The following is an 18,879-nucleotide window of genomic DNA, read 5'->3' as shown; positions in this document are numbered from 1 at the left end:
CGAGGTTGGTCGATTTTCAACCCAGCCCCTATTGAATACACAGTGGGATATTGTTCAAGTTGCACTTCCTAGGGCTTCCACTAGATGTCAACCGTCTTTAGAAACTTGAATGAGGCTTCTACTGTGATGTGGGGCCGGATGAGAGCGCTTTGAGTCAGTGGTCTGGTAGAGAGCCAGGTCCTGGTCATTTCACATGAGAGCGACCATGGCTTTTCTACAGACAATGGAATTCTCCAGTTGGAACGTTATTGAAGATTTATGATAAAAACATCCTAAAGATTGATTCTATACTTAGTTTGAAATGTTTCTACGACCTGTAATATAACTTTTTGAACTTTTCGTCCGACGTTCGGCTGGACCTGCACGAGCGTTTGGATTTGTGTACTAAATGCCCTAACAAAAGTAGCTACTTGGACATAAATAATGGACATTATCGAACAAATCAAACATTTATTGTTGAACTAGGATTCCTGGGGGTGCATTCTGATGAAGATCACCAAAGGTAAGGGAATATTTATAATGTTATTTCTGATTTCTGTTGACTCCAACATGGCGGATAAAAAAAATCAATTCTGCGCGCCGTTCTCAGATTATTGCTTTTTCCGTAAAGCTTTTTTGAAATCTGACACAGCGGTTGCATTAAGGAGAGGTATATCTATAATTTCATGTGTAACGCTTGTATTTTCATCAACATTTATGATGAGTATTTCTGTAAAATTGATGTGGCTATGCAAAATCACTGGATGTTTTTGGAACTACTGAACGTAACGGGGCAATGTAAACTCAGATTTTTTTATATAAATATGAACTTTATCAAACAAAACGTACATGTATTGTGTAACATGAAGTCCTATGAGTGTCATCTGATGAAGATCATCAAAGTTTAGTGATTAATTTTATCTCTAGTTGTGCTTTTGTGACTCCTATCTTTGGCTGGAAAAATGGCTGTGTTTTTCTGTGGCTTGGGGGTGACCTAAAATAATCGTTTGTGGTGCTTTCGCTGTAAAGCCTATTTGAAATCGGACACTGTGGCGGGATTAACAACAAGATTACCTTTAAAACGGTATAAGATACGTGTATGTTTGAGGAATTTTAATGATGAGACTTCTGTTGTTTTGAATTTGGCGCCCTGCACTTTCACTGGCTGTTGTCATATCGATTCCGTTAACGGGATTGCAGCCCTAAATTAAGCCAGTAGTGGCTAACCAGGGGTGGGATAATGTCAATATGGCTTTTATTGAATAGTAGCAGGGACAGTCTGCGATGGAACACATGAAAAAATGCATGTAGTGTACTTTCAGAATTGATTGGCGAGCTAGGTACTGGTAGCTCTCGATCTTCCTCAAACCTAATGGTAGAAATCCACCCAGCACGTTGTGGGCGTTGAAACAACGAAACCCCATTCATTTTCAATGTAGAGAAGCCAAGTGGGCAGGAACCGTTGTGTGATACAAGCATGGCGAGGGAGCATAAACAGGGCGGGACCAAAGTTGGGAAAAGCTGAACTTTTTTTGCGTACTCGTTGCTGTTGACCAATCGAGGCTCACTATAGTTTCCAGCTCCAATTGGCTGTTGATACCTACCTTGCCTGCTTGCTAGCACCGACATGAGGGTGAAGCTAGTTTTGCTATCCGTATAGTGGATAGCAAAACTAGGCTTAAAAGTGTTTCCTTTGGCTTGTACGACATTGCAGGTGACTGCCGACTGACTGATCTACAAAGGACCTTGCATCAAAAATAACTACTTATTATTATTTGTAGATCAGTCAGTCACAATTTACCCATGATACATTACGGTTTTGATTCTCTCCAACACGGACCATCTCTGTCCAAGCCGGACAGAACAGGCGCAATTGATTATGTTCATTGTTGTTAATTACCAGGTTTCTGCTCTGAACTAGGTTGAATATTTGCATATCCCTTTCCTGCAGTGAAATTACCTATTTTTCATAATGAATGAACATAAGTTTTTTATACCAGCTGAAAACAGTTTTGCTATAAGTCAGTATTCTGTGATATACTGTATATAAAGTGTAATATTGGGATACAAACACAAAATGTAATACATTTCAACTCTATATCTGACATGGTACAGGTGCAAACCATGTTTGTGAGGTGTATACTTTTGTTTTAGAGTAGATTTATTTAAGACTACCAAGAAAGTGTTCTGTGTTACCCTGATTTAGCCCACTGCAGTAACAGGTTAATGAAAACTACAACTCCCATCAGCCCTTTCTCTCGTGAATTAGTTGACTTCTCTCTAGAGAAATGGTGTGCTGGGCCGAACTAAATGGTATTCAAGTAATTGGACTGACGTCGGTCAATTAGTTGTTTAATATCCAAAAAATGAAGTCTTGGTTAATCGCTCGGCGCTTCATCACAGTCTCAATACACTTCAGTCTGGGTCTGGCTATAAGTGTTCTGGTCCAGTGGTGGCTGGAATGGAATAAATGGAACGGTATGAATGGAAACCCTGTGTTTGATACCTTTCAATTAATTCCATTTCAACCATTACAATGAGCTCGTCCTCCTATATCTCTGCCCACCAGTCTCCTCTGTTCATGTTCTAATAATGCCAGTCCATACTACCAGTGCAGTTATGACATTATTATGACATCCTTAAAAAGACCTGTATGCACTGTTGGAGGCAGGGACAGTTATGGACAGAAAGTGGTTGTGTAAGGTCGTTTAGTTCACTGCTAGTAGTTTAGTTGCAGTTTGTGGGAGTCATAGTTTGGGGTGGTTATCGGTTGTAGAGGATGTGTAGAGATTCACAGGAGGGAGAATGCTATCTAGTTCAATCTGTAATTTTCTCGTATCCTGTCACACTCCTCCAACAATCTTAAATCCTGATTCTTGTCATGTTGAAAACCTCCCCATTCCATCACATCTTGCACAGAACACAGATTTTGCTGAGTAATCTTTCCGCTGCGCTGTTGTGTTTGTTTATTTACAAGTTGTACATTACAAAAACGGAACATAATATGCTAACTCTCCAATTAAAATACTAAGATGGGAGAGGGCCCATAAATAAAGAGGATTGGATGTCAACATAGGATGTAGATTCTCCTACACCACCGGGCATATAAGAGATGCCCATTTAGACATTACTACAAGGCCATAGATGACCACACATACAGTACCAGTCAAAGGTTTGGACACACCTACTCATTTAGGGGGTATTCTTTTTTACTATGTTCTACATTGTAGAATAATGGTTGAAGACATCAAAACTACATAATACATATGGTATGATGTAGTAAGCAGAAATGTGTTAAACAAATCAAAATAGATTTTAGATTATTCAAAGTAGCCACCCTTTGCCTTGATGACAGCTTTGCACACTCAGCATTCTCTCAACCTGCTTCATGAGGAACGCTTTTCAAACAGTCTTGAAGGAGTTCCCACATATATTGAGCACTTGATGGCTGCTTTTCCTTCACTCTGAGGTCCAACTCATCCCAAACCATCTCATTTGGGTTGAGGTCGGGGGATTATGGAGGCCAGGTCATCTGATGCAGCACTCCATCATTCTCCTTCTTGGTCAAATAGCCCTTACACAGCCTGGAGGTGTGTTGGGTCATTGTCCTGTTGAAAAACGTGTGATAGTCCCACTAAGCGCAAACCAGATGGGATGGCATATCGCTGCAGAATGCTGGGTTAGCCATGCTGGTTAAGTCTGCCTTGAATTGTAGATAAATCACTGACAGTGTCACCAGCAAAGCACCCCCACGCCATCATACCTCCTCCTCCGTGCTTCACGGTGGGAACCACACATGCAGAGATCATCCATTCGATTACTCTGCGTCTCACAAAGACACGGCGGTTGTAACCAAAAATCTCAAATTTGGACTCATCCGATGGTCTGATGACAGATTTCCACCGGTCTAATGTCCATTGCTAGTGTTTCTTGGCCCAAGTAAGTCTCTTCTTATTATTGGTGTCCTTTTATTAGTGGTTTCTTTGCAGCAATTCGACCATGAAGTCCTGATTCATGTAATCTCCTCTGAACAGTGATGTTGAGGTGTGTATGTTACTCTAACTCTGTGAAGCATTTATTTGGGCTGCAATTTCTGAGGCTGATAACTCTAATGAAATTATCCTCTGCAGCAGAGGTAACTCTGGGTCTTCCATTCTTGTGGCGGTCCTCATGAGTGTTCTCTAGGTCTACTGCACACAGTGGACATTTTACAACAGAGGGAAATAGCCTACATGAATACCCCTTACTAAATTCCCTTAGAGGAAAACACAGGAAAGTACGCAGATTCACTATGAACCGGAAGGTTGCAAGTTCAAATCTGTCGTTCTGCCCCTGAACAGGCAGTTAACCCACTGTTCCTAGGCCGTCATTGAAAATAAGAATTTGTTCTTAACTGACTTGCCTAGTTAAATAAAGGTAAAATAAAAAATAAATGTGCCTGGCTCATGGCTAACTTGTGCCAGCTTCGTGGCAGTGGCGTTAGCCACTATATCCAATCAGTAGCAGCGGTGATCCGTTGCCAAGGTCCAGAGTTTACAGCAAGGATCCGGTGGAGTATTGGGCTCTAGCCGTGTATGAGTGGGGTTCGGGTGAACAGCTGAGTAGGCCGGGAGGTGGGCCTCAGGGATAGCTTCGGTACTGGGTACCACAGTGAGTGCAAGGTTTGCACAGCTTGCAGCTAGCTAGCTCACACTCACCTTGCACTCACCGTGGTACCCAGTACCGAAGCTATCCCTGAGCATGTTGTCCGGTCCTCTGGCAGTCTCTATTGTAGATAGGCCACAGGGTTCAATTCTCAGGCCGACTCTTTTCTCTGTATATATCAATGATGTTGCTCTTGCTGCGGGCGATTCCCTGATCCACCTCTACGCAGACGACACCATTCTGTATACTTCTGGCCCTTCCTTGGACACTGTGCTATCTAACCTCCAAACGAGCTTCAATGCCATACAACACTCCTTCCGTGGCCTCCAACTGTTCTTAAACGCTAGTAAAACCAAATGCATGCTTTACAACCGTTCGCTGCCTGCACGCGCACGCCCGACTAGCATCACCACCCTGGATGGTTCCGACCTAGAATATGTGGACATCTATAAGTACCTTGGTGTCTGGCTAGACTGTAAACTCTCCTTCCAGACTCATATCAAATCTCCAATCCAATATCAAATCTAGAATCAGCTTTCTATTTCGCAAACAAAGCCTCCTTCACTCACGCCGCCAAACTTACCCTAGTAAAACTGACTATCCTACAGATCCTCGACTTCGGTGATGTCATCTACAAAATAGCTTCCAATACTCTACTCAGCAAACTGGATGCAGTTTATCACAGTGCCATCCGTTTTGTTAGTAAAGCACCTTATACCACCCACCACTGCAACCTGTATGCTCTAGTCGGCTGGCCCTCGCTACATATTCGTCGCCAGACCCACTGGCTCCAGGTCATCTACAAGTCCATGCTAGGTAAAGCTCCGCCTTATCTCAGTTCACTGGTCACGATGGCAACACCCAGCATGCACTCCAGCAGGTGTATCTCACTGATCATCCCTAAAGCCAACACCTCATTAGGCCGCCTTTCCTTCCATTTCTCGGCTGCCTGTGACTGGAACGAATTGCAAAAATCGTTGAAGTTGGAGACGTTTATCTCCCTCACCAACTTTAAACATCTGCTATCTGAGCAGCTAACCGATCGCTGCAGCTGTACATAGTCCATCGGTAAATAGCCCTCATCCCCATACTGTTTTTATTTATTTACTTTTCTGCTCTTTTGCACACCGGTATCTCTACCTGCACATGACCATCTGATCATTTATCACTCCAGTGCCTACCTCCTCATGCCTTTTGCACACAATGTATGTAGACTATTTTTTTCTTCTTTTTTTTCTACTGTGTTATTGACTTGTTTATTGTTTACTCCATGTGTAACTCTGTGTTGTTGTCTGTTCACACTGCTATGCTTTATCTTGGCCAGGTCGCAGTTGTAAATGAGAACTTGTTCTCAACTAGCCTACCTGGTTAAATAAAGGTGAAATAAAAATGTATTTTAAAACGAACTGCTGAATCCAGTACACTTATGTACAAAAGCTAATCATTGCATTGACATTTAATGGCAAGAAGGAGTAGAATACTATCTTAAAGAATGACATTTTGGTTATTTTCATAGATAAAGATAGCATATTCTATACTGTCTTGTAATTCCAATGGGGCCATTATACTAGAGCACTATAGGGGGAAATATTTGGTTCACCCAAAAATGCCTTGTCGTATAACTTAGTAGTGCATAGGGCCCGGGAATTTGTGATAGACACCTCTGGTGAAGATGTTTAAAAAGAACACAACAGCTCTAGTCAGACTTTCACAAATTGCACCTCTGGTCATGTCTGTGTGCCCACGGTGCCCTGGCTGGATGCAAACCCTGCTGACAAATCAAAGCTGTCTTGTTGTAGATAGGCCTATCTTTCAACAAAGAATCCACTGAGAAAGGAAAGGTGATGCTTCTTTCAGTTTTCAGTTTCAGTTTTCAGTCCTTATTCTCAAACCACAGAGGGGTATTGCCAGTAGTGTCTTCTGATACAGGCGTGCAACAACATCAACCAATGGAATAGGCTTTGATTTGCAAATCTCATGCTATTTTTCCCCACCTATATTACAATTTTGCCTGGAGCTATGTAAATTCAATGGGCAAGTTTAGATCTCCATAACATTTAATGGTTTAAAACTAGGAGAGACAGGAGAAGAGCTTCAATCAGCATTAGTGATGGGCCTACATGCCAAGGTGCGTTGCATAACTTGATAGTTGACCAGCTCTAAATAGTGCTCCATCCTGTGATTTATAATCCAGAGATATACGGTATTTCCAATAGCAATTTGGCAGCACAGTGGCACCAGTCTCTATCAGCAGGCCAGGCAGGGCATAGCTAACCTACATAATGCAGCAGAAAGGTGTTGTCTGTTCAAGTTGAGCGTAGCATATATACCTGCAGCACTCCAGGAACAGGGTTGCTTACCCCTGCTTTAGGTTGTCGCTGGACAACATTGAGGAAATTTAGGGCTCAAAGAAATGGCCATAAGTGATTTTTTGGGGGGTCCTTATAAGTTTTAGAGTTAATTTCCTGCAATTGTTTGTTCTACCATTCTAACTCTCAACAGTAAATTGACCCTGACTGAGTTCCCCAAAAAATATTTGTATTTGGAAATTGATCCATGGGCATAAAAAAGGGGGTTGCTCAACCATGATCTAGATAGCGCAAAAATAGCTTTCCAATACAAGAAAGCACAGATTATATTCTGGACTCCCAAAACTGCCATATGCTATATAGCCTAATAAAAAGACACCCGCGATGTCGAGGTGCGCTGCTGTGATATGCTTTTCACAATATTATTACAAGCACTTTTTGCACAGATATCCTATAAAAGGTTTAAATTGCCCTTTTAAGCATTCTGTCGGCTAAAGGGCATGTAAAATCCAGGATTAGTTTTAACCGATTCACTCAGCTAATGCAGTAGATGCTGTAGAGGCCGATAGCTTCCTAGCTCTGACTGTAGGCTGATTATACAAGACAGATAAATTGTTTCTGCGACCCGTAAAAAAAACAGATTTTACGGGAGCCTATCAAACTGAATGCCAGGGCGTAAAAAACATTCTGCATCGAAATAGCTGAGCCGACGTCGAATTTGACATTCAGATACCATGTTGCTGCAGCTAAATTCTTGCCTGTAAACCATACGTCGCACTCGGCATTGTACCCTATTTACAATGAAATAAATGTTTTATTTTGACAAGGAGATATTGAAAAAACGAGAAAATATCTTACCCGGGCCGCCATATTCGCGTTTGGTGTTGTTCAGAGGTGCAGCTCTGAATGGTAATTCATACGGCAGTCGGAAGCACTGCCAGTAGGACTGTATCCTACCTATCTAGCTACGCAGGAGGAACCAACGCTACACACACTGTACGACTGACGAGTACAACGCATTCAGTTTTGATTGGCCGAATTCAGAGGAAGCCCTCGATGAACGTTCTTCTTCCTCGTCAATGATCTCGTGCAATGAACGTTCCTCACGTTGCACGATTGATGGATAGGCTGGCAATCTCATGGAATGGCCTCCCTCCTGATCCCATGTGTGTGTCCCCTCCCACTCTCACACACTCTTATCCATGTAGCCTATTCTCTGTTTAATGTTGAGTATTCGCAATACAATTATTTTGTTATTAAACCAAGCTAAACGCCACATTGTATGTAGCCTAGCTTACCAGTAAATAATATGGGCTAACCAATTACGCACACAATATAGCTATTGGAGTATATATATCAACATTGTGATCTGCAATTGTGAATAAGCAGCTAGAATCTAGATCCTAAACTGTGCTGGGTGTGTGGTATCTTGCGAAGGTCCTTTCAGCACTGCAGACAGCGCCTCTACATTAGTCAGGACCAGGGACAGCGGCCCTCACACTAACAAACAGCTAGCTGCTCCTTCAGCACCACCAACCGTGGACAGCTCATCCTAACCCCACTTCAGAAAAGGCCATTCCGCACTGCAGTTGCCCACCCCGCTGCAGATTAGATGTTTGTTTGTGTGAGGGCCGCTGTCCCTGGCCCTGACTAATGTAGAGGCTCTGTCTGCAGTGCTGAAGGGAGCGCCTTCGCAAGATACCACACACCCAGCACAGTTTAGGATCTAGATTCTAACAATGCGCACCCAGTGTTTTTAAGGGGGGTTCCCTTTGAGCGAGACAAGCCGCAAAATTGCTCATCTTAATCACATAGTAAATCGTTATTTGGAAGGCAAGGTGATTTGTCGATCTGTGATTCTCCGCAGTTCGACTGCAATCTCAAGTCAGCCTGCCATGGATAGTAGAGGCTACCTCAGCAGCCTCACAGCAGACATGGCTATAGTTTGGCAGACATATTAAGCAACCTAATCCTCTCTTAACCAACATTCCACCCAGCCAATCAGAGGGAACGGTGAAGCTATTTCCATGACGGTACTTAGATACAGTATCTATCCTCTCAGATCTCCAAACTGCAGGTTGCTCAGCATTCCTGATGATGGGCCACAACTCTCTATTGCCTCGTTGTGGCTAGACTGGGTAGTGCAGGCTCATGGGAAGTTATGTTTATTTTTTTACAGGGATGGCTTCCATGACCTACAGATGAAGGGAAGATGTTTCCCCTCATATTGTTTATACAATGCTTTATATAGCTAGGAGGTGGAAAGTATTTGGCCTGTCTGCAATATAGTTGTATAATGTGTGGTCCCTTGGACAGGATTGGTGTATCCAATACAGTGAAAATTCCACCAAGCCTAACTGTCTAAAATGGAGGTCTTACTTCCTCAATGTTCAACATTCATTCACACGATCAGACACAATGAAACAGAACATTTAATAAAGACTTGCAAATGTATTTTTTATATAAAGTAAATGTAACAGTTGATCAAATTCTTCTCACTCACATACATAGTCACACATCCACATACATTAGTCACAGATTGCCTCATCTTCCCTCTAATAACACTATTTTGACATGATTTGTTCAACAAAGTTGCACACAATATGATTCACAAATGAAAAGGGGAAAACATGTAATAACCCCATTAACTTTGTATTGTACAAACATGTTGTCTTGTTTGTGTTGCAAGTGAAAACATGGCACATAGTTATGACTTAGTCAAAGAGAAGAGGATGCAAGGTGAACTTCATCCCTCTCCATAAAGTTCCATAGAGTCCCAGGCTGTGTTCCATTCCAAACAGGCTGAGTTTCCCATTCCAAACTGTCTGGGTGTTCCATTCCAAACATTTGTTTCCTTCCCTCTGTTCTTCGTGACTTGCCCTTGCTGAGTTGAATGGACTGAATAGATGAAAACAAAATGGTGGAAACTCCACCTGGCAGTCACTATCTCTGTTGCTTTACACAATATATAAGTCCAAGTATAGAAGTTTAACTGCTTGTCATTTCCACTACATTTCTACTCATCAGTATTATTGGCCAGTTTACACATGTGCATTTTCATGGAAGGCCTATCAATAGAGTTCGCAAAATATCCAGATGTCAATATTTTACCATTTACTGTAACTATCTGAAATTGTAAAGATAATAATTACACACATTCAGATGTGGTTGGAGCTATAAACATTAATAGCAATGAAAAGTGAGCAATATTCAAATTTTCATTTACTAGCATCAATTTAGATGCAGCAAAACCTCAGTGAATTCTTTTCTTTTCAGTAACTATTTCAAGCACATGGAAGTGTAAAATACAGTATTGTATGAGAATAAGCACTGAACCTATACCACACAACTCGTTTCAACAGCAAAGAAAATGTATTGATAATTATAATTCCAATTTTATCTGAAAGGTATACATCAGCTATCTACTGTTCAATCCCTCCCAAACACATCATACAGGAAGAACGTGTATGCAGGCTCTGCAATCTAATTTTCATATGCATATTTTTCATGAGGTTTGAGACTGTTGGTAATATCAATGGCAGTTTCAATTGAGCGCTACGTAGCCAAGTCAGTGGAGATTCTGAAATGGACAGATAATTCATATTTCTCTTGTACATGTTGCCATTGGTAGAACACAAGTCACTGGTTCTGTCATCTCCAACATACATACACAATAATATAATAATAACTAATGAAATGTATAGGATGATTGCATGAAGAAGTCTTTCTTGTTCTGCATGATGATCCAAGACTTGCCTTGTTGTTTTTATAAATCATAATTTTCAGAACGATATGGCACAACCTTGCAGGAGGTGGGATTTCATCAAAATGAAGACTTAATCAGTAATCATGATTTCATAATTATTTAAGGTAAGGACAGCATTGCAGCATACTGCTCTGTCTAAAATCATGTAGGGTATGTCAAAAATGGCATCCTATTCCCTATGTAGTGCACTACTTTTGGCCATAGCAGCCCATTACATAGGAAATAAGGCGCCATTTAGGACTTTGTCGTGGTGTGCAAACACAAAGCAGCATGCTAGGAACCCATAGAAGCACACATGCATGTCAACAGAAGTCGTTACATAAATAACCATCAGTGGGGAGGAAAGAGTCTCTTTATTAAGGGAGATGACTGAATGGAGAATCCATTTTGTTCTGACCTCAATGGAAACCAAGGAGGTGGACACATCATATGAAGTGCCACAATAATAGTCTCCTGTAGTTTTCGACAAGTGTTGTTTCAGTGCAATGGAAGTCAATCAACTCAGCAGTATGTTCTACTGGTATTCCATATCACTTTCTTTGACGAGGACTAGCCTCCTCTCCATACCAAATCACAAATCAGGACTTTGGTGGGTGATGAGGTTTGGTAATGTTACCCTCTTATCTGTAAATGGTGAAATAAAACCAGGCATGCTTGTTGTGGGAAGAAGTGCAATGTTGTGGGGGAAGACTTGGGCAGGGCTATTGTTGGTGGTGAGGTAGGGGGCATTGGCAATTGTGTGGGGGACATTAGGAAATCAAGACGTGTGAAGACGTGATGTCCTGAGTGGACACGTGATGACATGGGACGTGGTCTCATGCGTAGTGGAATCCTCATGTTTCTTGTTCCCCCACATTGCCTTGTTGAATCCACACGGATCCTCTCTTTAGCTTTGCTTTTGGTTGCTTTGATGACTCTCTTATAGTTTATTAGCTTCCCCCCCCTAAGTATGTACAGTACATGAGCAGACTACTACAGTGAAGTTATCTGGTGTTTTCACTGTCTGTGTTAATATTTAGGGTCATTGAGGATGCCAATGCAGCTTAGAGAGTGGGAAAAGGGTTGCAGAGGCCTCACAACTTATGAAGTTCCTAAAGTGATTCTCTTGACTCTGAATCTGGACACAAAATGTATCTGTCTTTTACTCAGCCATTCTTCTTTTTACTCAAGTCATTGACATTTGATTACCTGTTTTGGGTTTATGAGGGGTCATCATTTTCTATCATTGTAATCTTGTCAGGTTTGGCTGCTATTGAAGTAATATGTAATATGTGTCCAGCCCCAGACCACACTGCATCTGTGTTATCAAAAGACCGTCTCCAACACTGAAGGCAGTGTTTTAATGTTCACTCAACATAAAGGTTATCAGTAATTGTATCTGTGTGATTGTCTGTAAGTACTATAATGCCCAAATATTGTTAACATGATATATGACACCAGAGCCTCCTAATTGGTCATTATGGGCCTCCAGTTAAACCAATTTCCTCCTAATTCAAGATTGGAATTACCAGACAACAGTCCTGTTTTTTCTGTAGTCGTGCGTGCCACCCTGACCCTATCCACATCCCACCTGTCCCACTTCTCCCCTGTTCCTCCCTTTACCCTTCTCCCATGGTTCCTCTTATCGGTCGAGGCCTATCAACAACCTTGTCTTCTCTTCCTCCTTCTTGCTCTCGTTTTTGAGGTCGGCAAACACCTGGGTGAAGTAGTGTGGGTCGGAGTTGATCTGCAGCATCTTGCCACTCATGCGGTTGATGATTTCCAGGCAGCGATCCCAGAAGGCCTCCTTCTCAGCCTCAACCAGGAAGGGCTTGAGCGGGTAGGAGATCTCGTTGCCCATGTAGGAGTAGGACAGGTAGAGGCAGGTGAGCAGAGAGGCTTGCAGCTCCCGCTCGCTGGCCACCTCGGAGGAGACCACATCGCGGCACAGCATGTAGAGGAAGACCACGTTGGCTGGGGTGATGAAGCCCTGGTCCTGCCAGCCCTGGAGAAGGAGGGAGCGGTCCACACTTCGCAACCACAGCACCGGGTCGGTAGGCGACAGACGCTTCAGCCGGTAGCAGCGCCGGCACAGGAACTCACCCAGGCTACGCATTAGCTCGCTGGTGGAGGCCTGGACAATCACCCGCTTGGGCGTGCCCGCGTTCGTTGCCTGGCCCCCCTTGGAACCAGTCAACGGGTTCTTCTTAGCGGTGGCAGCAACGTTGGAGACGGTCTTGGAGGTGGGGATGGTGGCAGCTATGGTGGGTTCCTGCGTGGTGAAAGAGGACAAGTTGGCGCAGGACTGGGATTTCTTCAGCTTCTGGCTGTTGGTGATGGTGTGCTCAGTGCTGACCTTCTGCCCGTCATCTGGTGGGAGCTTTTTGGAACCTTTCCGTTTGGCCGATACCGCCACAATGCGTTTCCATGGCAACACACTGATGAGGGACTGGCGCTTGAGGCTCTTGTTATCCTTGGAGTTTTTGCTGTTCTGGACTGCCGTGTAGTGGCCCACAGTGGCCGGGCCATCTTCGAACAGGGCCGCTTTCCGGTAGCTGGGGGAGAGGGACAGTACGGTACCCATGGTTCCTCTGGGAGAGAGAGTTATGGAGGGGAGGAAGAGTTGGCTCTCTTCTCTGGGGGATCTGATAAAAGTGTTTTTAACGGGAAGAACCAAAGATTCTTGTTCTCTGAGAAGATAAATGATACCTGTCAATAAACAGACGAGAAAGTGCATTACAAAGTAGTATGCTACAGCTTTTTGTGCATGGTAAACATTTGGTACTTGGGTGAAAATTGTATTGAAAATAAGCTGTACATTGATTTCTGAATGTATTTCGAATGGTTCGTAAAACAACAACTGTGGATCTTGGAAAATGCTGGGGTAAAGTATTTTATGATCAAATTCCTTTACAGCTTGGTTTGAATGAATGAATCAGTTCCTTATATGTGTGTTAATTAAGCTATGAATAATTATCACGTTTATTAAATAGCCTATGTTTATAGGAGATTCATAGTTGCATGTTTTTTTTGTTAGTCACAGATAAATGAATAGACCTTGGGCTATAAAACACCTCTTAGACAGTTAATTCATAACGGCCAAATCTCGCAGCATTCGCTATACAATTTTGATATAAGGATTTGTTAAATCTTAATTTCAATCGTGATGTTAATATCATTTATAAAATGGATTATGCCCAATATCTCTAATTTCGAATGCAAATTCAAATTAATCTTACCAGGCCAAACATTAGATCGTTAATATGAATTTTATATAAGGAGCGAGATAGGGCCACGGAAGCATGATAAAGAAATGTGCGCAAGCATCCATCTTAGCTTCAAAATGGAAGCCTTGAATGAAAACACCATCCCCTTTAACGCAATACAGCTTTGATAAGGATATAGATGTTATATTTGTTGATGTTACATATTTTTTATTTGTGATATTGATAAATGTTGTTTATTTATAACACATGACATGGAGATGTAGAAATGCAAGCAAAAAAATGCAAGCAAAAAACGGGCACTGTAATTTTAAAATGGTTCCTTAATCGTGTCCAATAAAGACAAATACAGTGCAATGATAAAGAAACCGAATATACTGTATTGTTTATAGCATGTTGATTAAATCACTTGATAATGATGGTGACACAAGCTGCAGAATAACAACTGCTCATAACGCCACCATGTCTTACCTTCAAATCAGTAGAGTCTTCTGGTATAATCCATACAGAATCACGGCCTGTATAATCTTTACTTTTAGTACATTCTTGAGTATCTTGTTATGATTGTGATTAACCGTTAGGCCTAATAGTTGTTTTTCACACCGAGCTGCGGCCACTAGCACAAGCGCTGTCCACGGTCCTGGGGTATCGAGGGGGGAGCAATACAAGGCGCTATGGAACTGAAAGCTCTAGGAATGAACGTTTCCTGGTACTTGTTGTGTCTATGTGCGGTGTCTCAATCTTCAGCTAAGAATAATGGAATATTCTCTTTCTCATAGAGGGTAATACCGGTACACAGCAGATGCGAAATGTATTGCCAACACTCGCTATTAGAATACAAATGTATTCCATTGAAGAGCAAAAATCAATAGCACGGCTGTTATCTCAGTCCACGCGACGAAGCAGACAGAGGGGGGTATCTCTCCCACGCCGTGGGGAAAGTCGAGAAAGAATAAAAGGAAGACGTAAACATAGAAAAGAAAACGATCAAATGTATACTACAGCAAACCAGAATAAATCTCGACGCTTTGATGCAGGCATCTGCAGATATTCGGGTTGGCTGTGAAACTGATATGCAGCCATCCTATTGGTCCGCGCTGTATGCTGCTGTTTCTGCTATGTCGCTCCTGCAATAGTAGCGCTAGAGATGGTCTTGTCTGTGGATGTGTGGGCAGCCAACCACTGGGTGCTCGGTCCATGGTGCTGAATCCGCTATCCAGAGGTGCCCTTCACTCCACTGACAACCAATGCAGCTACGCCATACAAACTAGTTGGATACACGCCTGTAAACTCAAACCTCATTGGCAGATCAAGATTTATCCGTTGGTCTATATCTTTTAGATAAACATGCATTTGTAACTGAATCTGATGGTGAAATTCTGCCTAGTGCATCTCTGATGGACAGTGTTTGTTTTTTTACAATGCTGAATAGCCTACACTTGGAATCGAGTGTTTAATCAAAATTATAATTTCGATATTGTCCCCATTACAAGAGAATAAAGAGCACTATACATCATCATTTAGGACATTAGCCTTTCCCTTTCATCTCTCCAATGCATGCTAAATTCTGGAATAATGTTTGGGTTCAATAGGGCAGCTACCTCTAACACGTGTCTGCATGGTTGGGTGATAGACCAAATAAATGCTGGGTTAAAAACAATTTAACTTGGGTAAATATTGGACAAAACACATGTTGGGTTATTTTGAGCCAGCAGTTGGGTCAATTCACAATCCATTGCCAGAGCCAGGTTGGGTTGTTGATGCTTGATTATTCATCTATGACCAGAGGTGAGAAGTATTTTTGTTACATGGATTTGAAATACTATTTGAATTACTTCTGAGTATTTTGTATGTTGTATTTACACTGGGCTGAAGAACAGTCCAGTGTATTTTGGAACAAGATATTTTTGAAAAGCTGTAATGCTTTTCTATACTATTTCTTTATAGTTGTTCACAATTGTGTGCCCCCCTTTCACTCTACATTGGTATCAAAATGCTAATGGAACTATGGTGTGATAAGAGCGTCTGCTAAATTAAATAAATGAAAATGTACAGTATATGTAATAATGAGTAATTGCAAAGCATGCTGAGTATTACTCTAATGAGCTCTGCCCTGAGTTCTGCCCTGAAACAAGGCCAATGAAAATACCCGGTGTGCTTTGCAGTTGTTCGTTTTCACATATACATTTACATTTTGGTAATTTAACAGATGTTCTTATCCAGAGTGTCAATGCATTCACCAAAGGTAGATTTTTATTTTTATTATTATTTTGTATTTTATTTCGATACATTGGTCTTTAGGGTATTTTGTAGTTGTATTTTGTAAGTGAAATAGTAATTTATGCCCAACCCTGGCTATGATCCACAGGGTCAGAGCAGAAGACTGGAGGCATAATTGTAATTTGTGCCCATTCCTGGCTATACAATCCACCTGGTCAGATCAGAAGACTGGAGGCGTGGCTTAGTAGGGGCATGGCTTTCAGAATGTTATTCTTGGCCATCAGTGAAAGAAAATGTCATTTCCGGTTTTAGTTTCAGATGAGGTGACATCTAGGCTAATGCCCCAGTCGAGGGCGTTAGCAACATGAATAATCTACTACTGTACACAAATACTGCATTCCTGAACAAGTGGGAAGTGAACTTTACCACATATGACTGGGAAAATTCCACTTGAACTGGTAAATTACTAGTGGGAAACTCGTCATCATCTTGAGCTCCCACTTATTCCACATGCTGACCTCTGACATCACCTAAGGAAATTACCTCTAACAGCATTTTCGACAGTTATATGCAACAACAAAGCATTATTTATAAAAAGCTATCTATTAATATGGTTTTTGAATACTATAATTTGTTTACAAGCTTGATAGATGTACTTTTACTTCACGGTTTAAGCAGATGTTGGCCATTAGCGAATCTGTGTTTCTCAACAAGTTCAAAAGCACGTGAATGCATCCAACTGGTATTTATGACTTCACAACTGGTAAATTCACACCTCCCACTCGGTTATGAACGCAGAGTAAGCATAAACAGCAATTGTCATTTTCCCATTCTGACTCCATGGACATCAGCAATGTGCAATGTTTTATGCTCTGTTGTTGAGTATATTGTTCCCCATTTGTTGTTTGTTGTTGTTCTTGTTGTTGTAAAACCAATTTTGTTTTCTTCAAGTAGTGTGAAAGTAATTATTTTTGTATCAATGCAGCTTCACTTACATTTATCCACCCCCGCACATGACAAAGATTTCAGATCAAGGGCCTGATTACCTGCATGTCCACCAATGTTATTTACATGTTGAAATGTCCTTGTGGTCTGTCTTACATAGGTAAAACCCGTAGAAGCCTTAAGACACGGATCAGTGAGCACCGCAGCACTATACGGACAGGTGAGACAAAAAATCTGGTTGCTGTTCATTTTGTACAAGATGGACATCCTATTAGTTCTCTGAGATACATTGGAATAGAAATGGTCAAGATGTCACATAGGGGAGAGGACATTCAGAGGAAACTTCTTCAAAGGGAATCTTTCTGGATCCACATGCTCAATATATTGTCTCCTCTTGTCCTTAACGAGGAATTTGACTTGAAACCGTTTTTATAGTTTCAGTATGTCCAAATTATGTTTGTTTTTTATCCTAATTTAATATTGTATGTGTATGTTTATTACTGTAATGAACATTTATTTTGATACATTGAATGTTAATTTTGTGAAACTATGTTATATATTTTTTACCTCCTGTTTCAGGAAGTGCTGTCACTGAGTACTGCCCCTATATATAGGACCTTCCTGGAACAGCCATTTCAGTAAAGGGTGCAACAAGTCCAAGTAACACATTGGATTAATAAACCAAAATATGTAATTTGTATTTGAGTAAGATACAAGTAAGGAATCAATTAATGAAGATGCAAAAACATAGATGTTGAAACAAACAATTTAAAAGATTGTGCGGGGAAATTTCATTATGATGGGCGTGGTTTTGGTTTAACACTGGTTATTAACACCAACACAGGTTATTTTACACCAATGAATGTTCATTTAACAGTTATAGAGTTAATTTAACACCTGAATCAACACTATAAATGTTACACTGAAAAATCAACACTAGGAATACTAGCCAATTTACTTTATACCATATCCATTTTTGGATACTCAAACTAGACACTCTAATGTACTTGTCCTCTTGCTCAGTTGTGCACCGGGGCCTCCCACTCCTCTTTCTATTCTGATTAGAGACAGTTTGCGCTGTTCTGTGAAGGGAGTAGTATACAGCATTGTACGATATCTTCAGTTTCTTGGCAATTTCTCACACGGAATAGCCTTAATTTCTCAGAACAAGAATAGACTGATGAGTTTAAGAAGAAAGTGCTTTGTTTCTGGCCATGTTGAGCCTGTAATTGAACCCACAAATGCTGATGCTCCAGATATTCAACTAGTCTGAATAAGGCCAGTTTTATTGTTTCTTTAATCAGAACAACACTTTTCAGCTGTGCTAACATAATTGCAAAAGGGTTTTCTAATGATCAATTATCCTTTTAAAATGATAAACTTGGATTAGCTAACACAACGTGCCATTGGAACACAGGAGTGATGGTTGCTGATATGCCTATGTAGGTATTCCATAAACAATCGGCCGTTTCCAGCTACAATAGTCACTTACAACATTAACAATGTATTTCTGATCAATTTTATGTTATTTTAATGGACAAAGAATGAGCTTTTCTTTCAAAAACAAGGACATTTCGAGTGACCCCAAACTTTTGAACGGTAGTGTATATTCTTATTCCATCCCTTAACTTAGATTTGTGTGTATTAGGTAGTTGTTGTGGAATTGTTAGATTACTTGTTAGATATTACTGCACTGTCGGAACTAGAAGCACGAGTATTTCGCTACACTCGCAATAACATCTGCTAACCATGTGTACGTGACCAATAAAATTGGATTTGATATGAATGCCAAAATAACATGCAAAATAGGTGG

General features: G+C 41.2%; 2 protein-coding genes across 4 annotated transcripts in view; both read right to left on the bottom strand.

Moving 5' to 3' along the window:
• The window catches only part of LOC112252241 (vesicle-fusing ATPase-like), a 35,529-nt gene extending 27,464 nt beyond the window's left edge, over window positions 1–8,065 (bottom strand). For 2 of the 3 annotated variants that reach the window (XM_042322203.1, XM_042322212.1), the window contains exon 1: window positions 7,791–8,064. In XM_042322203.1, coding sequence (XP_042178137.1) covers window positions 7,791–7,802 — 12 coding nt within the window. In that variant the 5' untranslated portion in view covers window positions 7,803–8,064. Of the gene's footprint in view, window positions 1–7,790 lie in introns of all 3 variants that reach the window. The other variant, XM_042322211.1, reaches the window with a different exon arrangement.
• Window positions 8,066–9,373: 1,308 nt separating this feature from the next.
• LOC112252232 (cyclin-dependent kinase 5 activator 1) lies at window positions 9,374–15,124 on the bottom strand. The gene is made up of 2 exons (XM_024423296.2): window positions 14,373–15,124; window positions 9,374–13,386 (listed from the first exon to the last, which is right to left on the bottom strand). The coding sequence occupies exon 2, from the start codon at window positions 13,259–13,261 to the stop codon at window positions 12,320–12,322; it is 942 nt and encodes a 313-aa protein (XP_024279064.1). The 5' UTR covers window positions 13,262–13,386; window positions 14,373–15,124; the 3' UTR covers window positions 9,374–12,319.
• Window positions 15,125–18,879: the final 3,755 nt, after the last annotated feature.

The sequence above is a fragment of the Oncorhynchus tshawytscha genome, linkage group LG01, assembly GCF_018296145.1.
Source record: "Oncorhynchus tshawytscha isolate Ot180627B linkage group LG01, Otsh_v2.0, whole genome shotgun sequence".
NCBI lineage: Eukaryota > Metazoa > Chordata > Actinopteri > Salmoniformes > Salmonidae > Oncorhynchus > Oncorhynchus tshawytscha.
The sequence above is the reverse complement of the archived record's forward strand: the minus strand, read 5'-3'. Positions and strand labels throughout refer to the sequence as shown.